Source organism: Protopterus annectens, chromosome 7.part1 (assembly GCF_019279795.1).
Source record: "Protopterus annectens isolate FY-2018-M chromosome 7.part1, PAN1.0, whole genome shotgun sequence".
NCBI lineage: Eukaryota > Metazoa > Chordata > Ceratodontiformes > Protopteridae > Protopterus > Protopterus annectens.
In genome coordinates this window covers 76640397-76664305 of record NC_056740.1, presented here as the reverse complement: position 1 = coordinate 76664305, position 23909 = coordinate 76640397, and the positions used below count along the sequence as shown (strand labels likewise).

At 41.6% G+C, this 23909-nt stretch overlaps 1 protein-coding gene across 1 annotated transcript in view; it reads right to left on the bottom strand.

Annotated features, from left to right (window-relative positions):
- Positions 1 to 23909, bottom strand: part of LRRC49 (leucine rich repeat containing 49) — a 2278115-nt gene that overhangs the window by 1151062 nt on the left and 1103144 nt on the right. Inside the window, exon 11 of the mRNA XM_044078469.1 lies at positions 21216 to 21305. Within this exon, the coding sequence (XP_043934404.1) occupies positions 21216 to 21305 (90 nt within the window). The remainder of the gene's footprint in view (positions 1 to 21215; positions 21306 to 23909) is intronic.

The following is a 23909-nucleotide window of genomic DNA, read 5'->3' as shown; positions in this document are numbered from 1 at the left end:
GTAGGCCATGCTACACCAGCACTCAGCACCTCTGGGATGCAAACTGACAGTACTACCTCCAGAGCCCTTGCACTACCCTGCCCTTCCACAACAGGTAGCATTGCCTCGGCTGCTGGTTCATTGGTACCTTCCAGGTGTATTGGTAAAGGCAATGATTACATTACCCACCAGGAGCTGCAAGGGATGGTGTGTGATGTTCCAAAAACTGTCATTGGTGCCCACACCAGCCACGTGGAGATGTTGCTCATTAGAATGGAAATGAGATCCCAACTTCAAGCAGCCTCACAGGGGGGAACCAATGAAAGGAACACTGATGAAAGTTCTGAGGGTGAGGACTAGATTCTCACTATTCCCATACTTGGTGGGCATATGCATCTCATGTCCCCTACCTATCCCCAGTCATGGTGTCCCCCAACCTTTTGTGTCCATCACTATCCCTGTGTGTCTGTCTTGTTTGTCTTGTTTGTCTGCACCTGCTTCCTCACTTACCCTACCTACCTACCTGACCCTGACATTCCTGTGTCACTTCCCCAACATTCCTCCCTTCTAGAAATTAAAAAAAAAAATGGGCACCTGTTCCCCCCAAAAAATGTCCCATACATAGCTCTCCACTTTGCATGTGTGTGTTCTCAGCACACTTGATTTGGTCTAGCTGGCTATACAACATTATTGCATTTTTGTCACCCATCTGTGTTGTGATGATAGTCCAAATCATCCCATTTTCTATAGACGCTCACATTATATTGTTGAAGAAGTGGATATCTAAGGTTCTTGCCCAATACCCTCCTGCAAATTCATTTCATGCTTCCCTCTTCTTGCTGAACCCCCTTCTGCACTTCGCCACTTTCCTATCAGCCCCATTTTTTTCACACCTTTAATCTGGTCAAAAATAGAATCTCATGCCATATACATGGCCAGAAATTACCCCATAAGAAAACTTTCACTTTTTGTCCTCTACATTTATGCAAAGTTTGGCATTGCACCCCAATGCTGAGCAGTGGGAAATGGCTCTATACGTCCTATGTCAAAACCTGGTGAGTGTTTGCCATCAGCTGCACTAGTCCAGTTATCTCCGTACAATGGTGCTTAAACATGCTGCACTACAAGAACACAGAGTTAAAGAAGACTAAAGCCAGTAATGTGAAACAGTCTGACAGTTCTATACATTGCTGAATGTAACAAAATGCAACTTCCTATGTGGAGTGTTGACATAAATCACTTGATTGAAGTGTTTTTTGGCCAAAAGCATGAAAGGTTTCATTCCACATGCATCTCACATCATTTCTCAGTGTGATGTTACATGTGTACAATATGTTTAATCACGCTTATCTTAACTCATTACATCAGAGTTATGCATCCAGGTGCAGCTGCAGTTAAACTCCTGACACCCCTAGGCGTCAAATATTGCCTGTTCATATTTGCATCAATAATTCAAAACCATGCTATGTACACGGTTTTAAAAGATTTAATCTTAAAGCTTACACAACAGCAGACACAACTGCATTAATATTTGACCTCTGACTCATGCTGGTAAATAGATAGTAACTGTTGTTTTAATGATATTAATTTATATAGATATAATTTTCACATTTTTGTAAATATCTCAACAACAAAGACAGACAGACAGAAAGTACAGTTGTGTGCATTTACCATAAATGTAGATGTTCGAGTGTATTCATTGTTGCAGTCATCACTTGTGGATTATCCCTGTTGACTAGCCCTCGGTCGGCCCGAATACCAGAGTCAGGCTTTTCCCCTGTACCGGCTGCTGTCGCCTGTGGACTGACGTCAGGTTGTCAGTGGTATACAGGAGAGCAGCCAGCGCCATTACATCAGTTTTTCTTGCCCTAACCTGTAGGAGCTCCTTGAAGGAAATGTTTTAAAGAGCCCTCAGTGGTCCAATGCCACAAGAATTAAAGTTAATCTCCAAAAAGGAAAAGATTAAGGGGAAAGGAGTGAGGGGAAAATAGGACTGCAACAGTGAATACACGCGAACATCTACATTTATGGTAAGTGTACACAACTGTACTATGTTCTTCATGTTTCACTGTTGCAGTCAACACTTGTGGGAGGATTCCCAAAGCTAAGGAAGGGGAAGATGGAAGTATGAAATTCCTAGGATTGAGCTAGCATGCCTTGCACGACTGCATTGGCAAAGCCTGCCTGAGCCCAGGAAAACAAAGGCAGGTGGTAGTGTTTGGTGAAGGTGTGGACCGAGGTCCAATTGGCAGCTTCCAGGATTGTCCCTGGAGGGTACTCCTCTAAGGAAGGCAGTGGAAGTAGAGGCTGCCCTAATAGAATGTGTTCTGATAGATTTAGGAGGAGCTTTTCCATGAAAATTTTAGCAGAACTGTATGCAGTGAGATATCCATTTTGCAATGATTTGTTTGGAGATAGGCTTCCCCTTTTTCCCTGAGGCAAAGCTAACAAACAGTTGATCCGTCTTCCTAATGGCCTTTGTTCTGTCCAGGTAGTGTCTTAACTGTCTGTGCACATCCAGCGTATGCAGAATTCTCTCCCCTTTATTCTGAGGGTTTGGAAAAAAGGTGGGGAGATGTATAGCCTGGTTTAGGGTCACATCTGTTACCACCTTTGGCATGAATGAGGGATTAGTCCTGAGAGACACCCTGCCTGCATGGAAGATAATGAAGGTTCAGTGGCCATGACTGCTTGAAATTCTGACATCTTCCTAGCTGAAGTAATAGCCAAGAGGAAGGCAGTCTTCCAGGAAAGGTGTTTTAGGCCTGCTGATGCAGCTAGTTTGAAGGGAGGCAATGTCAGTTTTTCTAAGACATAGTTCAGGTCCCAGGCTGGAGTGGGTGCCCTTCTAGGGGACCTAATGTTAGATGCACCTCTGAGGACTTGCTTAATCAAAGGGTGAGAGAAGACAGGCTGTTCAGCATGAAAGTGTGCTGAAATGGCTGAGGTGTTGAATTTAATGGAGGAAAACGAAAGGCCTTTGTTAGGTAGCTTCACTAGGTAGTCCAGAATAAGTGGGAGTGACGGCTGGGAGCTGCTGTGACCTTTTGATAGGCACCAGGAGGTGAACTGATGGGCACCAGGAGTTGAATCTTTTCCATTTCTCTGAGTAAGATTTCCTGGTGCTGGGCTTCTGGCTCCCTTAATAATGTCTAGGACCTGCTTGCTCAACTGTGGGTTATCCCCAGTTCCTGGGGGGATAAGCCATGCAGAAAGTTTGAGGAGGTTTGGATGCAGAATCTCCCCCGCTGGCTTGTGTCAGGGGGTCTGCAGTTAAAGGCAGGGGCCTGTAAGGCTTCCTGGTCAGGCTGAGCAGCAAGAGGTACCAATGTTGCCTGGGTCAATCTGGTGCTATAAGCATGGCTTTTGGTCCTTCCTGCCTTATTCTGAGCAGTACCCTTGGGAGTAAGGGTGGGGGGGGACACATAAATGAAGAGATTGGTCCAATGGAATGAGACAGCATCCACTTTCCAAGCTAGGGGTGGAACTCCCTGGTGCAGAATTTGTGCAGCTGATTGTTGTGTTGTGAGGTGAAGAGGTCCACCTCTGGTGTCCCTCAGGCCTGGGTGATTTGGAGGAATGTCCCCTTTTGGAGTTTCCACTCATGGGGGTCCAAGTAGTTTCTGCTTAGATGGTCTGCTAGGGTTTTGTTTACTCCTGGGATGTACTGGGCTATCAGGTATAGGCCCATGGAGGAGGCTGGCTGCCAGAGGCTCATGGCTAGTAGGCAGAGAGGGTAGGAGTGTGTCCCCCCCTGCTTGTTGATGTACCACATGACTGTGGTATTGTCTGTTTTTATGAGGAGGATTCCTGGTTTTAGGTAGTCTTGGAAGGATGTGCGAGCCTTGTGAACTTCCATAATTTCCTTTAGGTTGATGTGCCAGTGAAGGTGCCTGAGGTCCCAAGAGCCTTGGGTGTACCAGGTGTCTAAATGAGCACCCCAAGCTAGGTCTAAGGCATCTGTGGTGGTAGTCTGGCCTTGAGGAAGGTAGGTGAAGGGAAGGCCCTTGTTCTGAGTGCAGGTTTTGTCCAGAATAGGAGGACTGGCCGAGGGTCTGTGCTGAGAAAGATCTAGAAACTCTCTTAGTCTTTTTTTAGACTGAGAATAATCTTGGGCTTCCCAGTGGAAATGCTCTCTGAGTGTGTGCAGGGTTTCCCCAAATGAAAGATCCTCGGGTGAAGGCAGGAATAGATTCCTCTGCATCAGAATCCTCAAAGGAGGTAAGAGGTTGTTGTACCTCATCTGAATCAAGGTAGTCTGAAATTTCAGAATCCGGCTCTGTGTGAACTTCAGGGGAAGTATCCCTCTTTCTTTTAGAAGGAGTGGTATGGCTACCGCTGATGAAAGTGATGTGGTCCTCTGCCATTTCCAGTAACTGTGTCTGAAGCGGTAGAGGAGGAGTAAAATGGTGACTAGAGACTGTTTTATTTGGGGTGGTCTTTCTTTTAGACCTTCGTAAATCCGTTTGTCGTTGGGATGTGGTAGTCTGAGGCGAAGACGTTGGTTTTTGCCTTGAATCAGTTGTGCGAAGAACCTCCTCAGAAGCCGGTGCCTGCATAGTGGCTCCAGACCCAACCAAAGCAGAGACAACTGAGGGATCGGGTGATGAAGCATTCCCTGGCGGCATACCAGACTCTGAAAGGGTCTCAGTAGAGGCCTGCAAAGGAAATGAGTCAGGCATCAGGGGCTGCGAATGTGCCTTACTGAATTCATGAGAACTGAATACTTGCTTCTGGGACAGGTCATCTGAAGGCTTAAGTTTGTGTGGTCTGTCTCTTTCTTTATCTTTTCGTTTTTTGTGAATATCCACAGACTGCTGACTGACGGATGCCATTTCATAATGCGAGGAACTACTTCAGAAATGCTGGCTACAAATTCAGCTCTACGGCGAATAGTCTTTGAATTGAAAAGTGTGCAGAACTGACAACGGGGACATCATAGTCTGGGGCTAGACAAGTAAAGCACAAGGTATAGAAGTCTCGGTGTGGTATTTGTTTTCCACAGTAGAGACAATTATTGACTTTTTCGGACATTGGTTAGTTGAAGAAGGCGGCCCCAACGGGGTACTTAGCTTTAGTCATTTTCAGATTCAACTTCAACTCTGGCAACGACCAACTGGCACACACACAAACTGCTTTTACTTTGGGCTCCACGGCAAGAAAGACTGATGTAAAGGCGCCAGCTGCTCTGCTTTATACCACTGATGACCTGACATCAGTCCATAGGCAACAGCAGCTGGTGCAGGGGAAAAGCTTGACTCTGGTATTTGGACCAACCAAGGGCTACCCAGCAATGATAACTCACAAGTGATGATTGCAACAGTGAAACATGAAGAATATCTCCTTAGCCTCATATGAAAGCTCTCAGCTACATTAATAAAATGCTGATGACAGTATGTGTATAACATGAGTGGTTGCTGAGATATTGTACGTCGTTTACAAAATATTACAAATGTAATAGTTACTGTGTTTACTGTCACTTATAAAATGTGGTTTAAGTCCTAGAACCTAAAGAATACTACCACTATAAAAACAGTTTGTGCTGAAGAGTTTGTAATTTATACTACTTTCATAATCTTTACGGTTCAAAAGATATGAACATTTGTTTGAAATGTGAGGAAGTACTTTGATTCTGTGAATAGACTTAGGCTGCACCCATTGGAAGTTACAGTTTAAACTTCCTCAGTTACACTGGAGTGAATGAGTTAACATTTGCCATACTTATGAGTTCTCGTGGAGACTAATTGAATACTGTCAAAAAATAAGTATTTGAGGTGACATCAATCCTCACATCTATCACGTATTTATCCAACATTGTTGTCCCTCTCCTAACCCTTCTTTACCCTTATGTCATTCACTTGATGCTACACGGCTTTACTGATAAAATTTGAGGAAGACATATCATTTAGTGTAGTCATTGATAGTCACAACAATTGCAGTCCTGATCACATTTACTTAGCTAATGCCATCCTAACACCATTTGTAAAATAAAAAAAGAGAGAGAATATCCTGGATTTGAACTTTGGCTCACCTGTGCTCTGAGCAGGAGCTAACTGATCTTATACACTGTGCTACAAAGATAACTAGGCAACAGGTGTATTTTCCAGATGCAGTACTATCCAGAATGCTGACAGCCATGCCTCACAGCTAAGTCTCTTTGCACAAACCAAATTACATCTTACACTTTTTACCTTAAGCATAGAGCTGTGTTTGCTTGGTGCTTAATGCCACGCAAATGGGGAAGGCAATGGCAACAGTTATTTATGTAATAAAACTTTGGCCACAACACTTCAAATATAAACTACACCATGAACATCACAGTATCTGTCAGCAATTTCTCCCATAACATATCTTGCAAACTACTTCACAAATTCATGCTAAATTCACAAAATGTGAATCACACATTTACTAACAGTTCGCCATCATCCACGCAAATCAGTTTCTTGGCGATGGGCTACGTAAAGAAGTGTTTAGCATGCCTTACTCTGGCTAAAGGGCTGTTATTTTGCATTACATATAAAGGCATTCATAAACATAAGAGAAGGACAGGGATATGTGGACTTGACTGAACACATACTTTCTGAGATTCATGTGTGCACTGCAGCAATGCACTTGCAAATTATGTCAGTACCTGGGCCATTGTCAAGCAGACTACAGAAATAAATGACAATAACTACACTGTTGTATTTGATATGGGTTTATATTAACACTGGACTTTGGTTATCCATGATCACATCACAATTACACTATCAAATTATACTAATGTGAACACCACTTCATCTGAATATGAAAACACATACCTCCACCCTTGCAGTATTGCTGTTTCCAAAGTGTGTGCTTGTGTGTGTGTGTGTGTGTGTGTGTGTGTGTGTGTGTGTGTGTGTGTGTGTGTGTGTGTGTGTGTGTGTGTGTTATCTAAACAAAATCCTGAGAAACTGGTACATGTATGGCCAAGTTCTGCAAGATGCATTCATGACAGCTTCTTTCACATAGGTTACCAGGATGGATGCACTATAATTTTTATTCCTGCAAATTACAATCACACATTCATATCCCAAGTCCTGCCTTTGCACACAAGTCTCATAAAAGTATGTTACCTGTGAGAATAGGATGATGTCATCCTCTATAAAGAGAATTGTGACAGTGGTAAAATCAGACATATGTGATGGTGTGAGTGTTAAGTACTTTGTTCTCCAGCTTGTGCAACTAGTTAGGTAGGGGATCGAATCACACAACAGTCAAGTTTTGTGTGTGTGTGTGTGTGTGTGTGTGTGTGTGTGTGTGTGTGTGCATGCGAAGTTGGAAGAGCTTGACTTCAGCTCCTGCTGCCCTCACTTAAGTATCATTCAGAAAATTCTTTACTCTGGTACAGGACTCCACAGCAATTTCATACATCCCCCCTACATCATCTTCTCAGCATACACCGGTGATGTCCTCTATAAAGTGCACTCTGACACTTAATGTCAGACATCTGCCATGGTGCTAGCATTAAGTACTCTGCTGTATAGCTTGTACAACTAGTTAAGTAGAGGACTGAATCGCATGACAGTCAACGTGTGTGTGTGTGTGTGTGTGTGTGTGTGTGTGTGTGTGTGTGTATTCAGAAGCGTTTGCCTCCAGGTCCTGCTGCTCTCTATCAAGTATCATTCAAAAAATACTTCTACACTGGTACATTACTCCACAGCAATCTCATAAAGCCCTCTGCACAACATCTCCTCAGCATACACTAATGATGTCAGTTCCTATAAAGTGCACTCTGACAGTATTAGACATCTGTGTTGGGGATAGCATTAAGAAATGTGTTCTCTAGGTTGTGTAACCAGATAGGTAATCTCACAGCAGTCAATTTGATTATGTTTGTGTGTGTTCATTCAACTATAAGTCTGAAACACTTTTACAATGGAATGTGAGTCCACATCTATATCACACACTCCTCCAAAGAATCTTCTTCTCATCAGAAAATGATGATGTCATCCTCTTTAAAGTGCACTCTGACACTGTTAAAATCAGACATCTGTGGTGGTGCTAGTCTTATGTTGTATGGAATCTAGCTTGTATACCTATACAGGTCTTGTGTTTGAATCTGACCTCAATTAACCTCTGTATGTGTGGTTGGTGGTGTATTACTGTCATTGGTTGATGTTTTGAATCATTTTTCATTTGACTCCCACTCAGAAGAACATGTTACATAGTCCCCTGTTCCCTCTGTACAGATAACATCCTTGTTGCAGAATAATGAGTATTGTCATCATCTCAAAGATACATAGGCAAACTGTGAACCAGAGCCCCTATAGTACCCTGTGCAAGCCATCTCCAGACCACTGGACGTGCAATTGCTAATTCTGTCATGGGGTGGTACACAATGCCACATATGGATGCAGGCAGCAGTCTGTAATACAATCAAACACATACTCACATATGCATACAATTAATATCTTCCATCACATAGATATATCAATTGTGCTGACCATTAGCCTACTAATGCCTTGTGACCCTCTGAATATTGCACATTTCAATGTTGTTGTCATCCACATGTGCTATTTTGGGGTGTGGATATACTGTAGCCCTACAACAGTGTATTCCATCTGTGATTTGAGCTAATGTATTGATGACCACCGCTGCCATTTGGTTACATGTTCCTTCCATAATAACTGTAGTAATATGCCTCGTGAGGACTGTTGTCATGGGATGATGCTATGTATATTGTTGCCTTATTAAGGCATGTGTTCTTGTAGTGGAGTATATCACCATTCTACATAGTTCTCATTCACCCATCACAGTGACAGCTGCAGTATGGCACAGGTATGCATGTGTATATCTAGCATCTGGATATGCTATTTAACATATAGCAATATTACGCCATACTGATTACACAGGCACATGCACCTAGGTACAACCACATGTTGTAATGTCATACCTCTCAACCTGGAAACATCAAAAATCTGGACAAGACCCACGAAAAATAGGTACAAATCTGTACTTTGATTTACATAAAATTTGCATACATAATTATGTAACCTCACCCACTCCAATGGGATTGTGGGATTCCAACTTTCAAATGCAAACTGAAGAACAGACAGCCAAAATATGGCACCAGAATCCCCCTGCAGCCATTCCAATGTCCCATTACCTGGCTATTTTACCCATTTACCATCAACACTAATGTGTGCATACTGCTTTACTAATACAATGATTATTTGGATTTTATTTTTACATTGTACAGCCCAATGCACAAACATCAACAGACATCTGCTAAACAAAACAACACAGTCTCACAAAGAAAATAGACTTGGCATTAAAACATTTCTGCCCTTGAAACTCACATTCATTGAAACAGCATTGAAACCCACATCACATTCAAAGAAAATGGATTTGGCCAGTGGTGGATAAAGATTACCTTTGGGCTGTTTTCAAATCATTGGCCCCTTGCACATCAAACAAGAAGCATACATGTTTTCTTTGATACACCTTCCTGATTTATTAAATTATATTCCTTGTATAATACAGCACACTTGTTAGACAAAGCGCATTTTACATTTATTGTTTGAACATTTTTCCAGTAGGCTGTAGGCAATGAAACAAAATGCATGAACCAATAATGACAAAATTGCCCAATTCAGAACATTTCCATCATAAAAGTCTACTTCCAGTGTGTCCACACCCACACTATAAGTATAATGACAGTAGTGTAAGCCATAGGCATCTTGCACAGCTTCTCACACTTATTTTCAATTTAATTTTTTTTTGGGAGGGGGTACAAAAGGCCAAAAACCAGGGATACATTTTAAACATTGCTTGTATAATTTTGGAAAGTTGCTAGAATAAAATGTTGTGTTACCACCATGCATTTCACTGGTAAGTCTCGAACCCAGGACCCTGTACATTATAGTCAGAGTAATAACATGTCACTATGCCAAATCAGCAGTTTCATGAAAGATAGGAAGATTGAAACTTAAATGGCTATCATTTTAGTGAATTCAGTTCTCACTTCTCACCATAGCTATCTCAACTCTTAGCCCAAAATACCTGGACAAAGTCAATAATGGGGGAATACAGCCCCAAAATAAGGACAAATTTAAAATACTGATCTTATAAACTTAGAAAATTGCTAGAATAAAAGGTTTTATGTTACCATTTATTTTCTGAACAATATGAAGTCAGAAATTCAAATGCCTGTCATTATTTAATGAAGTCAATCCTGCAGTGACTTTCCACAAAAATCCTGAAAACCACAGATTTTATGAGGAACATTCTCAGATCAAAAATATGAGGGGCAACTTTACAAGTGGTGGTGGCTAAGGACTTCAGGCTCTTTTACCCTGTACCCAAGGTACATGATTTGAGCCTAAGTACCTCTAGCCACCAGGTGTATTACAATGGGGGCATTTTCACATTTTCCTTCAACTATAATTCACCAGTTTAAACCTGCCTGTTTGTACTGTATGAGGGTGCTACTTTTAAGTGATAAAACTGTTTAATAAATGCATCTCTTTTGCATTTATTTTCATGGCAGCATTCACACGGATAGACAGTACCCTGCCTTCCTGCTTTGTTTTTTTTTTCTTCTCATGTCTGTACATTTGCACAATAGCTTGTTTCTAGGTTTGCTTTTCTGAGGTTTCAGCATGAAGTTTCAGCAATATATTCTGACCTTTGATACTTGGTACAGAGCCTTACAGTTTGCTAAGTTTCTTACAGGAAGAAACTTACAAAGATATAATTAGATGGGTGTTTAGCCTGTACATAAAAATCAGTTCACACAGCTTCCTCAGTTATGTGGAAGACAGTAGTAAAATGGTATTTACTCTGCTGCTGAAAAGGATTATTTGAATGTAGGAAAGATGTAATCTGCTATGTCAACTGATGCAACTATTTCCATTTCCAGCAATTGCTACTAAGAGGAATAAAGAAGAGAAAAGGCTATGATTTGAGTGTGTAGGAAGCAATTCCCATATGACCAAGGATTCACTGATTTATTTCCAGATCAGCAATAAAATTATATTTAAAGGGCTGAAACAAAGTTGTTGTTGGGAAGAAGTGTTGATCCACTTATGGGCATGGGCTGGTACCAAAGGCCATATAAAGATAGCCCTGCTGATCACATACTACCTTTCTTCATGTCTGTATTTGGTAAAAGAGGATTCTACATTTAAACTGCAGGTATGTTGTATTTTTACTTTTCTCCTTTTTCATGTTTACCACCTGGTTTGGACCAATTGTTTAAAATGGCTCGTCCAATTTCAGACTTGTCTGTACTTTTCAAAACATTGTGTACATATTGCAGGAATTAAATGCATCAGTTATTTCACCTTTATACAGTGCAAAACCCTAGAAATGTCCAATATTTGTCCTCTGCGTTTTCCCTGGGTCATCTTTAGATAATACTCTTTCTCTGAGAAAGTAGTGTGACAGTGATTAACTGTTAATTTCTGTTGCTGGAATACATACTGAGTGGGGATGGGAATTACAAATGCATTAATTGGGTTGCCAACATTGAAATGAAGTTTGCACATAAAACAGCATGCTGATTATAACTACTTGTTTTCGTCACTATGCCGATACATATTTCAAGCAATAGCCATTAATTCAGCAATACTGATGAAAAACTATAACAAATTCTTATAGCTGAAGCAACACTTTTTTGCAGGAGAAGCCAAGAGAACCTTGAAATTCCACACCACCACCAAGTAATAAACGTGAACTGCAGAAATGTAATAAAACTGCAAGTGGGGAAAAAACAGGACTTCGTTAAAATGTAGATTTTAAGATCACTGCATTGCAATCACTCCTATCATTTACAAAAGAAAGACCCAAATCCAGGCTATAATCTATCTCACTGCTAAACAGTGTTAGAGATAACCTACTGTTTTTACCTATGGAACAGAAGAACTTCTGGATGCAAACTGGATAACACATGAATGAGGTATCAACTGTACTTTCTCCCCAGAAACAAACCACTGAAGTCACCTTAGTTATTTACCCCCCTACACACACACACACACACACACACACACACACACACACACACACACACACACACACACACACAGATACACAGACAAACACATTTCAGGTTTCAGCTTACTTCTCTGCAATAAATCCTTTATGTTCAGCCACCAGCCAGGCGAGCTTCTAAATAAAATAAATCCTTCTGTTTCACCCCAGGCAGCTTCTGAGTAAATAAAACTAAATCCATCCATTTGACCCAGGTGAGCTTCCAAATAAAATACCCACCCCATTCCAGAACCTTTCCCCCATTTCACCCAGGCGAGCTTCTAAATATAATATTGTCCGTTCCTGAGCTGTACCTGCTCGCAAAGCATATGAAACCAGCCGGAACCTGGAAATACGTGTGCCGCAAGCTCAATACCGACAGGCTGGTAGCCCTGATGAGCCGACGTCATCGCGCACATGATGACGTCAGCTAAAGCGCGAAAAATAAAAAAATAAAAAAAACGAAAAAAATAAATAAATTTAAAAAAATCGGAAATGAAGGGGTGCCATTCAGGAATCGTGGCATGCCCATTATTTGGACCCCAAAACTCAGTAAAAGACGAGTAATTCTGGACAGTTGGGAGGTATGTGTAATGTTGTTATATACACCAACATATGACATGTTCACATTCACTTGCAATCATGGAGAATTCATTGTATGCACAACTGTGTTGCTATTCACAAGGATTATTCAGGTGTTCCACAGCACCACTGTGGGACTGTCAGCATTTGTGTCATTAAATATTGTGTATGAACTGCATTCCCCTCGGTTGTAATATGTCCATATATGGATATCGGGGCTCTTGCCCATACATTTCCACAGATAAACATATAAGCACATGATGTACAACTGATGCAATGACATGAAACAGGTTGAGTTGTACAAGTGTGTTAACAGTTCTACTGTGTTGCATGTGATTCATACCCAACACTGTATCTGGAGGTGATGTCACAAAGCATTTTGCAACTATGTCTGAAAACTTTAGGGGAATACTCAGCTAGGCACAGAGCTGATAGTGGATGGCACCACCAATACTCAACTAGAGGAAACCGACTAGCCGACAGATTTGGATCAAACTTCAACCCCCTGTCCCCACCAGTGGTCATCACCCAAATATACCTACCATCATTCCTCAGCTATTACCACAAGACAGCAGGTCATCTCTGCCCTCTCTAAGACTAAAAAGCATCATCAATAGGCTCTGACAACATTGATTATTCACTTTGAAATAACTTCAAACCTGACCTAGCAGACCCACTTAGATCCCTGTTTAAACAGTCTCCAGATAAGTTATAGTCCGGCAGACTGGTGGACAGCAACATTTAACCCTCTGCAGAAGGGGGAATCATCAACATACACAGGAAATTTCAGACATATATGTCTGAATAGCCTCATCAGTGTGGTCATGGAAATACTCATCATGGACCTTAACAACAAGGACATGGTTAATCTCCCATCTCTGGAATCAACTCAGTTTGAATTTGTTAAGTGTAGATCATATCTGTTAAATGTTGTTGACATCTTTGAAAAGGTCACCAAAGCCATAGAAGAGGGGAAACACTGTTCATCCTGGCTACCCTAATCTGGTCAAGGCATCTGATACAAATCTCCACTCATGTATTATAGAGAAAGACTATCAAATGGGCATAAACCCCAACGTCACCAGGTGAGTAGACAAATGGCTCACTGACAAGACACATACTAACAAAGTGGGTGAATTCACCTCTAGCAACACTCCAGCCACCAGGGCCATACCACAGTGTTCTTTACTAGGCTCTTTCCTGCTCAGTATGTATTTCTCAGAGGTTAGTGCAAACATAGACAGTCTTTGTCTGGGTCTATAATAGAACATCGAAGTTACAAAACTTCGAATGTTCTAATATTGAACCCTATTCAGCAAATACTTACAACATTGAACATGCAGAACAGCAAATATTTTCCCTACTAGGGAAAAAATTTGCTGTTCCAAAACACACACACAACACAAGCACACCAAACAAACAGCAATCTACACACATACACCTAAAAACCTTACATCTAACCCTATACTAAACTGTACATACACCACTAACTATCCTACCTTAACCCAAACCCTAACCCTAAAGTCTGTCACTATCACACACTTACCTGACCCATGCCCTAACCCTAACTCACCTAACCCGCATCCAATCACACACTTACCTGACCCTCGCCCTAACCTTAACTCACCTAACCCGTGCCCAATCACACACTTACCTGAACCCGACCCATAACTTTCCACCATAGCACTGAAAATAGCAAAGCGACAGAAACGGACAACCAAATTCTTTCCCTAGGAAAGAATTCGGTTTTCTGTAGCTTCGCTATTTTCAGCATTCGCTGAATAGGGTTCGATATTGGAACATTCGAAGTTTAGAAACTTCGATCTTCTAATATAGACCCTCTTTGTCTGACCATCTTTGTCTGGCTGAAAATTGAGGGCAATCACTAAATACCCAAATGATACAAATACACTGCAGAAAGGATTAATGCACAGAAATGACTGTTTCCATAGCCATGGAGAGAAACTAAATTAGAAAAAAAATAATCATTCCCCTTTTTTAAAGCAAATACCACACCTAATTATAATATAGATAGCAACCCCCTAACAGCAGATCCAGTGGTATGTGATCTGCATACTCAGGTTGATACTAATCTGAACTTCAACCACCTTGTGTCCACAGTGTTGAGAAAGTCCTGGTATGTGGCGCAACTCATAAGTAAGGTCATGGCATCCAGATCAAAGGATGTTATAATTCCATTATTCACAGCCCTCAGCACACAAATAACGGAGTACAATGGACCCTTTGGCATGCATCTTACAAGACATCTGCAACAGCTGGAGGAAGCCCACAGTTTTCTCATCAGGAAGATGCAGGTTACAAAAAATAAGTCCTACGTGAAAAGACTGAAAAGCCCTATCACTGTATTTTGTCTCCTACAGACAACTAAGGGGCAATCAGTGTCTGGCCTACAGAGCAGTGTCCAATCTGGCCCTGATGGAAATGTTACACATTGACGAGGATCAGCCATTCCAAGGATATTAAATCTAGCCTCTAACATAAATAAATCATGTTGGATAGATAAATCTCTCAGAGACATCACCTTCTCTGGAAAAAACTTCCTATTCACGTAAAGCAAAGCCCTTCACTGACCCTCCAAGTGCAACCTAGGTCAATGGATGTGTCATTGTAAATTTACTCCTGGCATGGTGTCCATGACCCTCATAGACAAAGGCAGTTGATATTACAAACCATAGCATAGTCTCATAACTCTGTAAACTTCGTTCACCTAACTACTGAAAACGTTTACACTGTAGTTAAATTTGGCTAGGCTTGTATGGGCTGTTGGGCCATTATCCTAGTAGTCTCCTATGAACATATGAAGTGCGATTATAGCCTATGTACAAGCTATAGTGTGACTGTACTGTGCAACAGACATATCACTACATCACATTAGTATTATCACCTAATAGTCTGAATGAACACATATGGATGTATGCCAGGATTTAATGGCAGTATAACATTTGGAATGGCAATGTCAGAGAGACAATGATTGTGCGTCACGTCTTGAGTTTTGACATGAGCTTACAAGTGAGCGTTCCATGTATTGTTTGATATGCGTACAATATTACAGTCACAGCTTCCTTGATCATTGACAAATGACTCTGCACTGCTGTAATTTCTGTGCATGTGGGCATAGCTGATGCATTGCCATCATTTTCACATATTGCTGTTCCATTCATTATAAAAGATCACTTCTTAATTCACACATCAATTGCAGATGCTTCAGACAATATACACTGGTATTACATGTGTCAGATGCATGCAACACCTGGATGTGTGTAGGGAATCCACTCATAATAGTGTGGTGTTTGTATGTGCTGTTATCCATATGGCCAATACCTACATCAACCAGGGATGTTTTAGTCAAATGTATCACATTTGGTACATTGAGCTCCCAAACATCTGATAGTCCATACATAACTATTCTTTGGGATGTATAACCATGAGCTCCCAAACATCTGGCAGTCCATACAGAACTATTCTTTGGGATGTATACCCATGAGCTCCCAAACATCTGGTAGACCATACAGAACTATTCTTTGGGATGTATACCCATTAGGATTTAACAGTACAGACTTCCCTTCAAAGTGTTCTAATAGCTGGTTGTATGATACATCTTTCTGTGTTGCACCCAAGTACATAAACAGCTCACTGACAACATTGATGGCATGGGTTTAATTCTTGCAGGTGGTGATTGTGGCTCATATGTCATGAAAACCTATCAAATGGATTTCAACTCCACTTTTAACACTGTCCCTCTTAAACTATCCAAAAAAAGTGGTCATCTGGGGGGAAGGGGTGGTGAATTCCACTTATACAATATTGACAATCATTGCAGTTATTCAAGTCTGTTCCTGAGGAACATGTACAATAAGTTGCACTCACATATTCTGTCAGTGCCCCACATTAACGGTCATAATGTTGTAAAACCGTCCATGATTGTGCATGTTTCTGTCTACATTTGTCCAAGAGTCTGTTCATAGGATCATAGGAGGTTATTATGTTATTGATCCAGAGGTCATTTCAACCCTAGCTGTTTCATCCCAGTGTAATACCATAGATACTCAAGTAAATACCCAGGATTGTATTTATTAATGACTGCCAATATCCAGAAGGGCTGTGGGTGCTATCCCTGGTAACAATTTATGGTGCCCCATCCACTCATCCAGGTTCCTTTTGAACAGTGTCATAGAGGTGCACTACATCACATGAAATGTCAGCCTATTCCAAAGACACTGCATCCACTGGGAGACAAATCTGGTCTCCAGCAGATCCTAGTCAAGTCACAGGCCATATTTAGGTCCCTGGAACAGGTAGCTCAAGTCCCATTTGATTTGTGGACGTGCATCAAATTCATTAGTTTTGGGTCAAAGAGTGCTCTGTAAGCCAGGCATAAGTCTCTCCTAAGAAGTCTATATGATCCTGAGTATAGTGACAGGGGCTTTACTTGGTCTGTGTTAGGTATGTGCTAGAGTCCCTTGATCTTCAGAGTTAGAAACCTCTGAGGTCTCTCTAATTGCTGCACGTGCTTTGTACGGTACATGCCAAAAGGGGCCTTATACTCAATTATGGGCCTGATTAGTGACGAGTATGTATATTATTATAGTATTATAGTGATGAGGGATTATAATCTCCTTTGATCTAGAGGTGATGCCTTTGTAATCAAGTGTGCTATGCAGAAAGCCTTCCTTACTACAGTAGACACATGGTGGTCAGAGCTAAGGTCACAGTCTACTTGTGATCCCAGATCACTTACCATTTCATATGTACATAGGGTATTGATGTTAATTTGATAGTGTGAAGGGACATTGTTTTTACTGAAGGGAATGATGGTGTATTTCTTTGCATTCAATTTGAGACTGTGACTAAGACACCAGTCGTTTGTCTGCATAAGATATACTGACATCATTTGGGGATTCAATAATAGCGCCAGGTTTGCAGTCGTCTGCAAACTTGGTCAGCCACAGCCCCTTAGTTTTGGCCTGAACTTCTGAGAAATATATACCAAACAGTAGGGGGCCCAGCACTGGCCCTTGTGGCACCCCAATGATGACAGGTCTGCTGGCTCATTGGAGTCACCCACTTTGACAGTGTGTGACCGGTGTTTGAGCAAGCTGGCAACCCATCTTACAACAAAGGGGTTTACATTCAGTTTGCTAAGTCTATTGGTCATGCCAGAGTGTGGGATTGTGTTAAAGGCCTTTGTCAAGTCGAGGTATACTGTGTGCACAGATTTGCCATGTCAATGGCCCTGTTCATATTTTCGAAGAAAACCACCAGGTTTAACAGTGGAATCTGCCCAGGGTTTGGTGGTCTCCTATGTCATTATTGATGAGGTCCACGATGATACATTAAGTGGCTTTACAGATGAGGCTGGTCAGACTTATGGGTCTATAATTCCCTGGGTCTGTTGCTAAACCACCTTTGTGGAGGGGAATAACTGTAGCTGTTCACCATTCCAGAGGCACAAAGCTAGTGGTTAGGCTGTGTGTGACTAAGGTGATGCTAATTCATGTTTTAGTTTGTTCAGAAGACAGCCTGGGATGCCATCTGGTCCCATAGAGGCTGTGTATTTTGCCTCAGACAAGGCTTTAAGGACCTGCTCATCAGAAATGTGGGAAGGGAGGGAGTTAAGGGCAAGGTTTGTGATAAGTTTGGAGGAGATAAGAGTGAAATTGTCACCAAATCTGTCCGCTAGCAGATTTGCTATCTCTCAGGGATCAATGTGTGTGATACTGTTAGTCACTAGTTCGGCACATGCTTGGGCCCTACCTTTTAAGCTACGTATGTATCTGTAAAATGCCTTATGATTATCCTTGGTTGAGATTGCCAAGTGTTTCTCAAAGTTACCCTTAGAGGATTTGACATGTTGTCCTATTTGCCTGTTGAGACGTGCCATCCCAACAGAACCAAGATGCTATCCTCCAAAAAAGGGAAGCCAATCTGGTGGTCCCCTGCCATAAACAAACTCTACAACAGAAGAAAGAAGCTATTGCAAAAAAAGAGTAAAATCCCAAGATTGGAGGAACTCACTGGTCAGCCTCAGCAAGAAGCTGAGATCCCTCATAAAAATCCTCCAACGCCAGTTATAAAAATAAAATTGCCACTGATTCCAAAGACAACCACAAAGCATTCTACAGCTATGTCAAGAATCACAATGGCAACACTCAGACCTGCTCTGAGCTACAACAGCACTAAATATACAGAAACAACCGATATTGCCAACATCCTGGCAGATAGACTCAGTGCTAACTTTACCCCCCTCGCATCCTCCAAAGGGCCCATCTTAATACAGGAAGAATGCAAAGCCCCTCTAATCACAGATAAACAAGTAAAGACCGCACTCTCCAAAGCCAAGAACACAGCATCCATGGGACCAGACAACATCCCAGGCTGCGTACTGCACAAACTACAGAACGAACTGGCACCCCACCTAAGTACCATATTCAATCATAGCCTCACCTCAGGCTATATGCTACTGAATGCTGCACAGCGACGGTTAGTGCACTCCACAAAAGGGGTGCCACCACGGACCCCGTAAACTACCACCCTATTAGCCTGACAAGCCTGGTCTGCAAGGCCATAGAACGTATCATCTTAGAGCTTATAAACAAAGACATAGGTAACCTCCAAACCCTGGACCTCACCCAGTTTGGGTTTGTAAAAGGTAGATCATATCTATTAAACCTGACTGACTTCTTTGAAGCAGTCACTAGAACCGTAGACGAGGGCAAGGTAGCGCACACAGCCTATCATGACCTCGCCAAGGCTTTCGATACCATCCCCCATTCTGGATAAACTCACTAAATTGGGCATAAATCCCTGTGTCACAAGATGGGTGGCCAACTGGCTCAATGACAGAACCCACACAGTAAAAGTAGCAGACTCCAAGTCCGACTTCAGACCAGTGACGAGAAGAGTACCACAGGGTTCGGTCCTGGGTCCTCTCCTGTTCGGCATCTAATTCTCTGAAGTGCAGGCCAACACAGAAGGTCTTTGGCTAACAAAGTTCGCAGATGACTGCAAACTGGGAGCCATAATAGAATCACCTAATGATGTAGACATTCTACAAAAGGGCCTCACAGAGAAAGATGATTGGTGTCAAAGTCATGGCCTCAAGCTCAATGTCAAGAAATGCAGTGTCATCCCCTTTGGGAAAAACTCGGTACCCATGAACTACCACATAGGCGGTAGCTCACTAAACACTGAAAGTTTGATAAGAGACCTCGGGACACAGATAGACAGTTTGATAACCACATCGCCACTGTAGTCAGAAAATCCTTCTACGTGGCACATCTCATCACAAAAGAGTTCTCCTCTCGAAAAAAGGAGGTCACTGTTCCTCTCTACTCATCCCTCATCAGACCCATTATAGAGTACAATGCCCCGTTTGGCATGCATCTCAGAAGACACCTACAACAATTGGAAAAGCCACAGAAATACCTCATTAAGTGGATTACTAGCCTCAAACAGATGCCATACACAGACCATCTAAAAAAAACTACTCTACTCTGTCACATATCGCATACTCAGAGGCGATCTCTGCCTAACATACAAAGCTATGTCAAACCCAGAGCTGTTGGACATGCTACACTAAGAAATCCCAATCTCTCTGAACCACAAGCTCCAGGGACCTAAACCTTGTCACCACAATAAACAGAACATGCTGGAGGGATAGATTCCTGTCCCAAAGACTTCCCATACTCTGGAACAAGCTACCCATTCATGTCAAGCAAAGCTCCTCATTGGCCCTCTTTAAGAAAAATCTTGACAATTGGATGGGAAATAGAAAATTCACCCCGGGGATCACTTCTGTGGCACTGCTTGACAGGGGCACATGAAAATAATTTTCTTGGGTGGCGAAAGCCAGGGACCCTTTTTTGCTAGGCTTATATAGGCCCCAGGGCCAATAGCCTAGTACCTACCTATGAACCTATATTACTATTACTTTATTACCATTTTGAAAAAGTAACTAGTTATATTACTAGTTACTAGAAATTGTAATATATTACCGTAATATAGTACATATTGTGATATATTACTCCCATCAGTGGCTAGTGACTTGCTCTGTTAGTGTACATAAATGTATGCATCCTGTTTTGGGGACACTGACATATTCACCAAGCCCTCCTATTCTTTATTCATTCCTAACATACATGTCTGTGTCCATTGTCATAAGCACACTTTCCCTGACCAGTTTATGTTTGTATTTAGTCTTCCCATTTAACAAACCTCCTTCATTATTTTAATATTCAATTTTTTTTATTGTGCATTGCACTGACTACACATTTCTTTGTTGTGTTATGACTGATGGTACTACAGTATTTTTACCCCTGGTAGTCACTGTGGCTGTCACCACAATCTTGCCAAGCAAGACTGCTCATAAGCTAACTTGAGTGTATTTTTTTTTTCTGTGCTCATGCTGCTCTGCATGGTTTTCTGGCCGGCAAAACTGCTGTTGGCCACAAAACTCTGCTTGTATTTGTGTAAGCATGATGAGCACCACGAATATGTGATTAACACTGCTGCTCATAGCGCTAACTCTCAAACTCCGTTAGTGTTTGAGCAAAGCTTACACAGAGTTTATTGAATCACCAGATGTCAACAAGGTCCAGGTGAATCAGAAAATCAGAGACAAAATGTAAAAAAATTCATACCTTGTTACATCACCTTTAACGACTAGGTTGTTGTCATCTGGAGCTTTCTTCCCACTATATACTTTCTCAATGGCATTAACAGGACTCCGACTATGAAAAAAAGAGAAAAGCAATTTACAGAAAAGACAATGGCATATTGGTATTAGACTATTTGTGATAAACTCATCAGAAGTTGAACTGGCAGTTTTCAGAAATTATAAAAATGTTAGCAGAGCAGTATTTGGTTACTTTACAGTTTAAATAAAAAAAAAAAAAAAAAAAAAAAGAGAAAAATGAAAAAAAAAAATAGTCACATAAGATACTCTACACAAGAAGATGGACATACTGTGCCTTCTAAACTTGAACATAGCTGGCAGGAAATGTCTGCCTTTTTTTTTTCAAATGGCATACCTGTATAAGGAATATTCCAGTCATCCTAAAAAGGAAAGCTTTAGAGGTTACTCACCATATCATTAGATATACAAGGAAGAAGTTATTTGGTTAGTTATAAAAAATGTGTTCATCCTAGCAAGAAGTAGTGGTGCAGCGGTTAACGCTGTCGCCTCACAGCAAGAGGTTCTCCGGTTCGATTCTCAGCTGGGGTGCCTTTTGTGCGGAGTTTGCATGTACTCCCTGCGTTCGTGTGGATTTCCTCCGGGTACTCCAGTTTCCTCCCACATTCTAAAAAGACATGCTTCTGGAGAATTTCTCCCCGGGCCTCTGCTGAAAACAGGATCTGTGGAACCTAGTCGGACTTTCCTGGTCAACAAATGTTAAATAAATTAAATAAATAGTAGCTGACCACCCTCACAGACATACCCACACATCAGACAGACAGAGAGAAAGAGAACATGCTAGTTTCATGTGTTGGTATGATTCCCAGACAATCACCCAAGTTCTAAGCAATAATTCTCACTAAACACAGGGTGCAAAAAGAAGTAGCAAATCAAACAAGAATAATTAACACAATGTAAAAAGGCACAAGGAACTATTTACAGAACAGACACACACAGAATAAAATGGGTTATGCAGTATTACAATCAGGCTATGCTTGTTAGAGTATGGTCTCGTCACACTGAGAGCACACATCATCACTTCCAAATTGGCTACAAGGTGGTGCAGATCAAAGTCAACATCAGCATGCACACAGGTGATGGAGTGGACAAAGTCAGAGTAGACTGCAATTCTACAGGGGTGAAGTAATATGTTATGGGAGGTTGCTGTTGCCTTTCTCCATTCATGAGGCACAAAGCCTGTTTGGAGGCTACAGATAAATAGTAATTCCAGAGGCCCTGATAGGTCATGTTTCATGCTACTTAGAAGGCATCCTGGGATATTGTCTGGGCCCACTGATGCAGTGTTCCTGGTCTTAGAGTGAGCATTAAGAACCTGTTCCCTAGTGACAGTAGGGGGTTATATTTGATAATATTTCCTGAGGGGAGGTTGACGGGGAGAAAGGGGTAAAGTTGGAGATGAATTCATCAGCCCGGAGGTTTTCAATATCGTCTGGCTCAGTATAGGTGGCTCTAATTTACAATGAGCTCTGCACACAACTGTGTACTGCCTTTGAGGTTGCAGACATAGCTAAAAGAATGCTTTGTGGACGTCACTGGCCTGGGAGGCCAAACTTACCTCAAATTTGGCTTTAGTAGACTATTCGCCCTCTGAGTTGTTTGTTTAGCTTGATGAGAATGCTTTTATCCTGCTGGGTGTTGCACTTCCTATTTTTGCCATGATTTTCTTCCTCCTGTTATACAGCCTATTGATTTTGTGATTCCACCAGGGTGGCTTGTTTTTTGAGTTAGTTCTGTACTTCCTCCTGGTGGGGACAGCTGCCTCTAAGCAGGTATTAACATGCTTGTATAGGGATTCTGTGAACAGTTCTGCATAGGCAGCTGTGTTCTCAGGGTTTATGGGGGCTTGAAATTTTGCCAGGTTCTCACTTAATAGCAGGAGGTTAGCCTTAGAATAGTTCCTGAATATTCCAGGTTTAGTTGGGGGTCCAGGTTTTATTTTTACATCAAAGGAGACCATTTTGTGGTCTGACCTTACCAGGGAAGGCATTACAGTAGGGGGTGTGCAGCAGTCACCCATATTAGTGAGGACCAGATCCAATATGGTTGCATCCCTCTTTGGTGCACTGACTACCTGGTCCAAGGAGTTTGTGTTTACAAAATCCAGGAATCTCTGTCCATGTACTTTTGGTGTCATATAGGATTCTCAGTCAATAGTGGGGTAATTAAAGTCACCCATGAATATGGTACTGGGTTGGATCATTAGTGATTCAATTAAGTTTAAATACATAGTATGGGTTTCCTGTTTCATAGAGGGGGGCCTATAGCTTGCAAGGAAGTGGTATTGGATTTTACCTATGGTGATTTGAACATGGAGGAGCTCAAGTGCATTGTCCTGTTTGACCAGCCTTGAAGTATATTCATTTTTGATGTAACAGAGACAACTCCACCTTTAGTTCCTGCCTGTGAAGCAGCTATCCTAAATGTGTGGAAGGCATAACTCCAGCACCATACTTTTATATCCAGTGTTTTCAAATGTTTTAATACAGACAACTAAAAAATAATGTTATAGTGTATATCTAATACTTCTTGGAGCTTTTCTTCCCAGGCCTCAACTGAAAATGGACATGGCACCTATTTAGACTTTCCTAGTAGACAAAAGCAGAAAAATAAACATGATGACAGCACTTTACATTGTGAT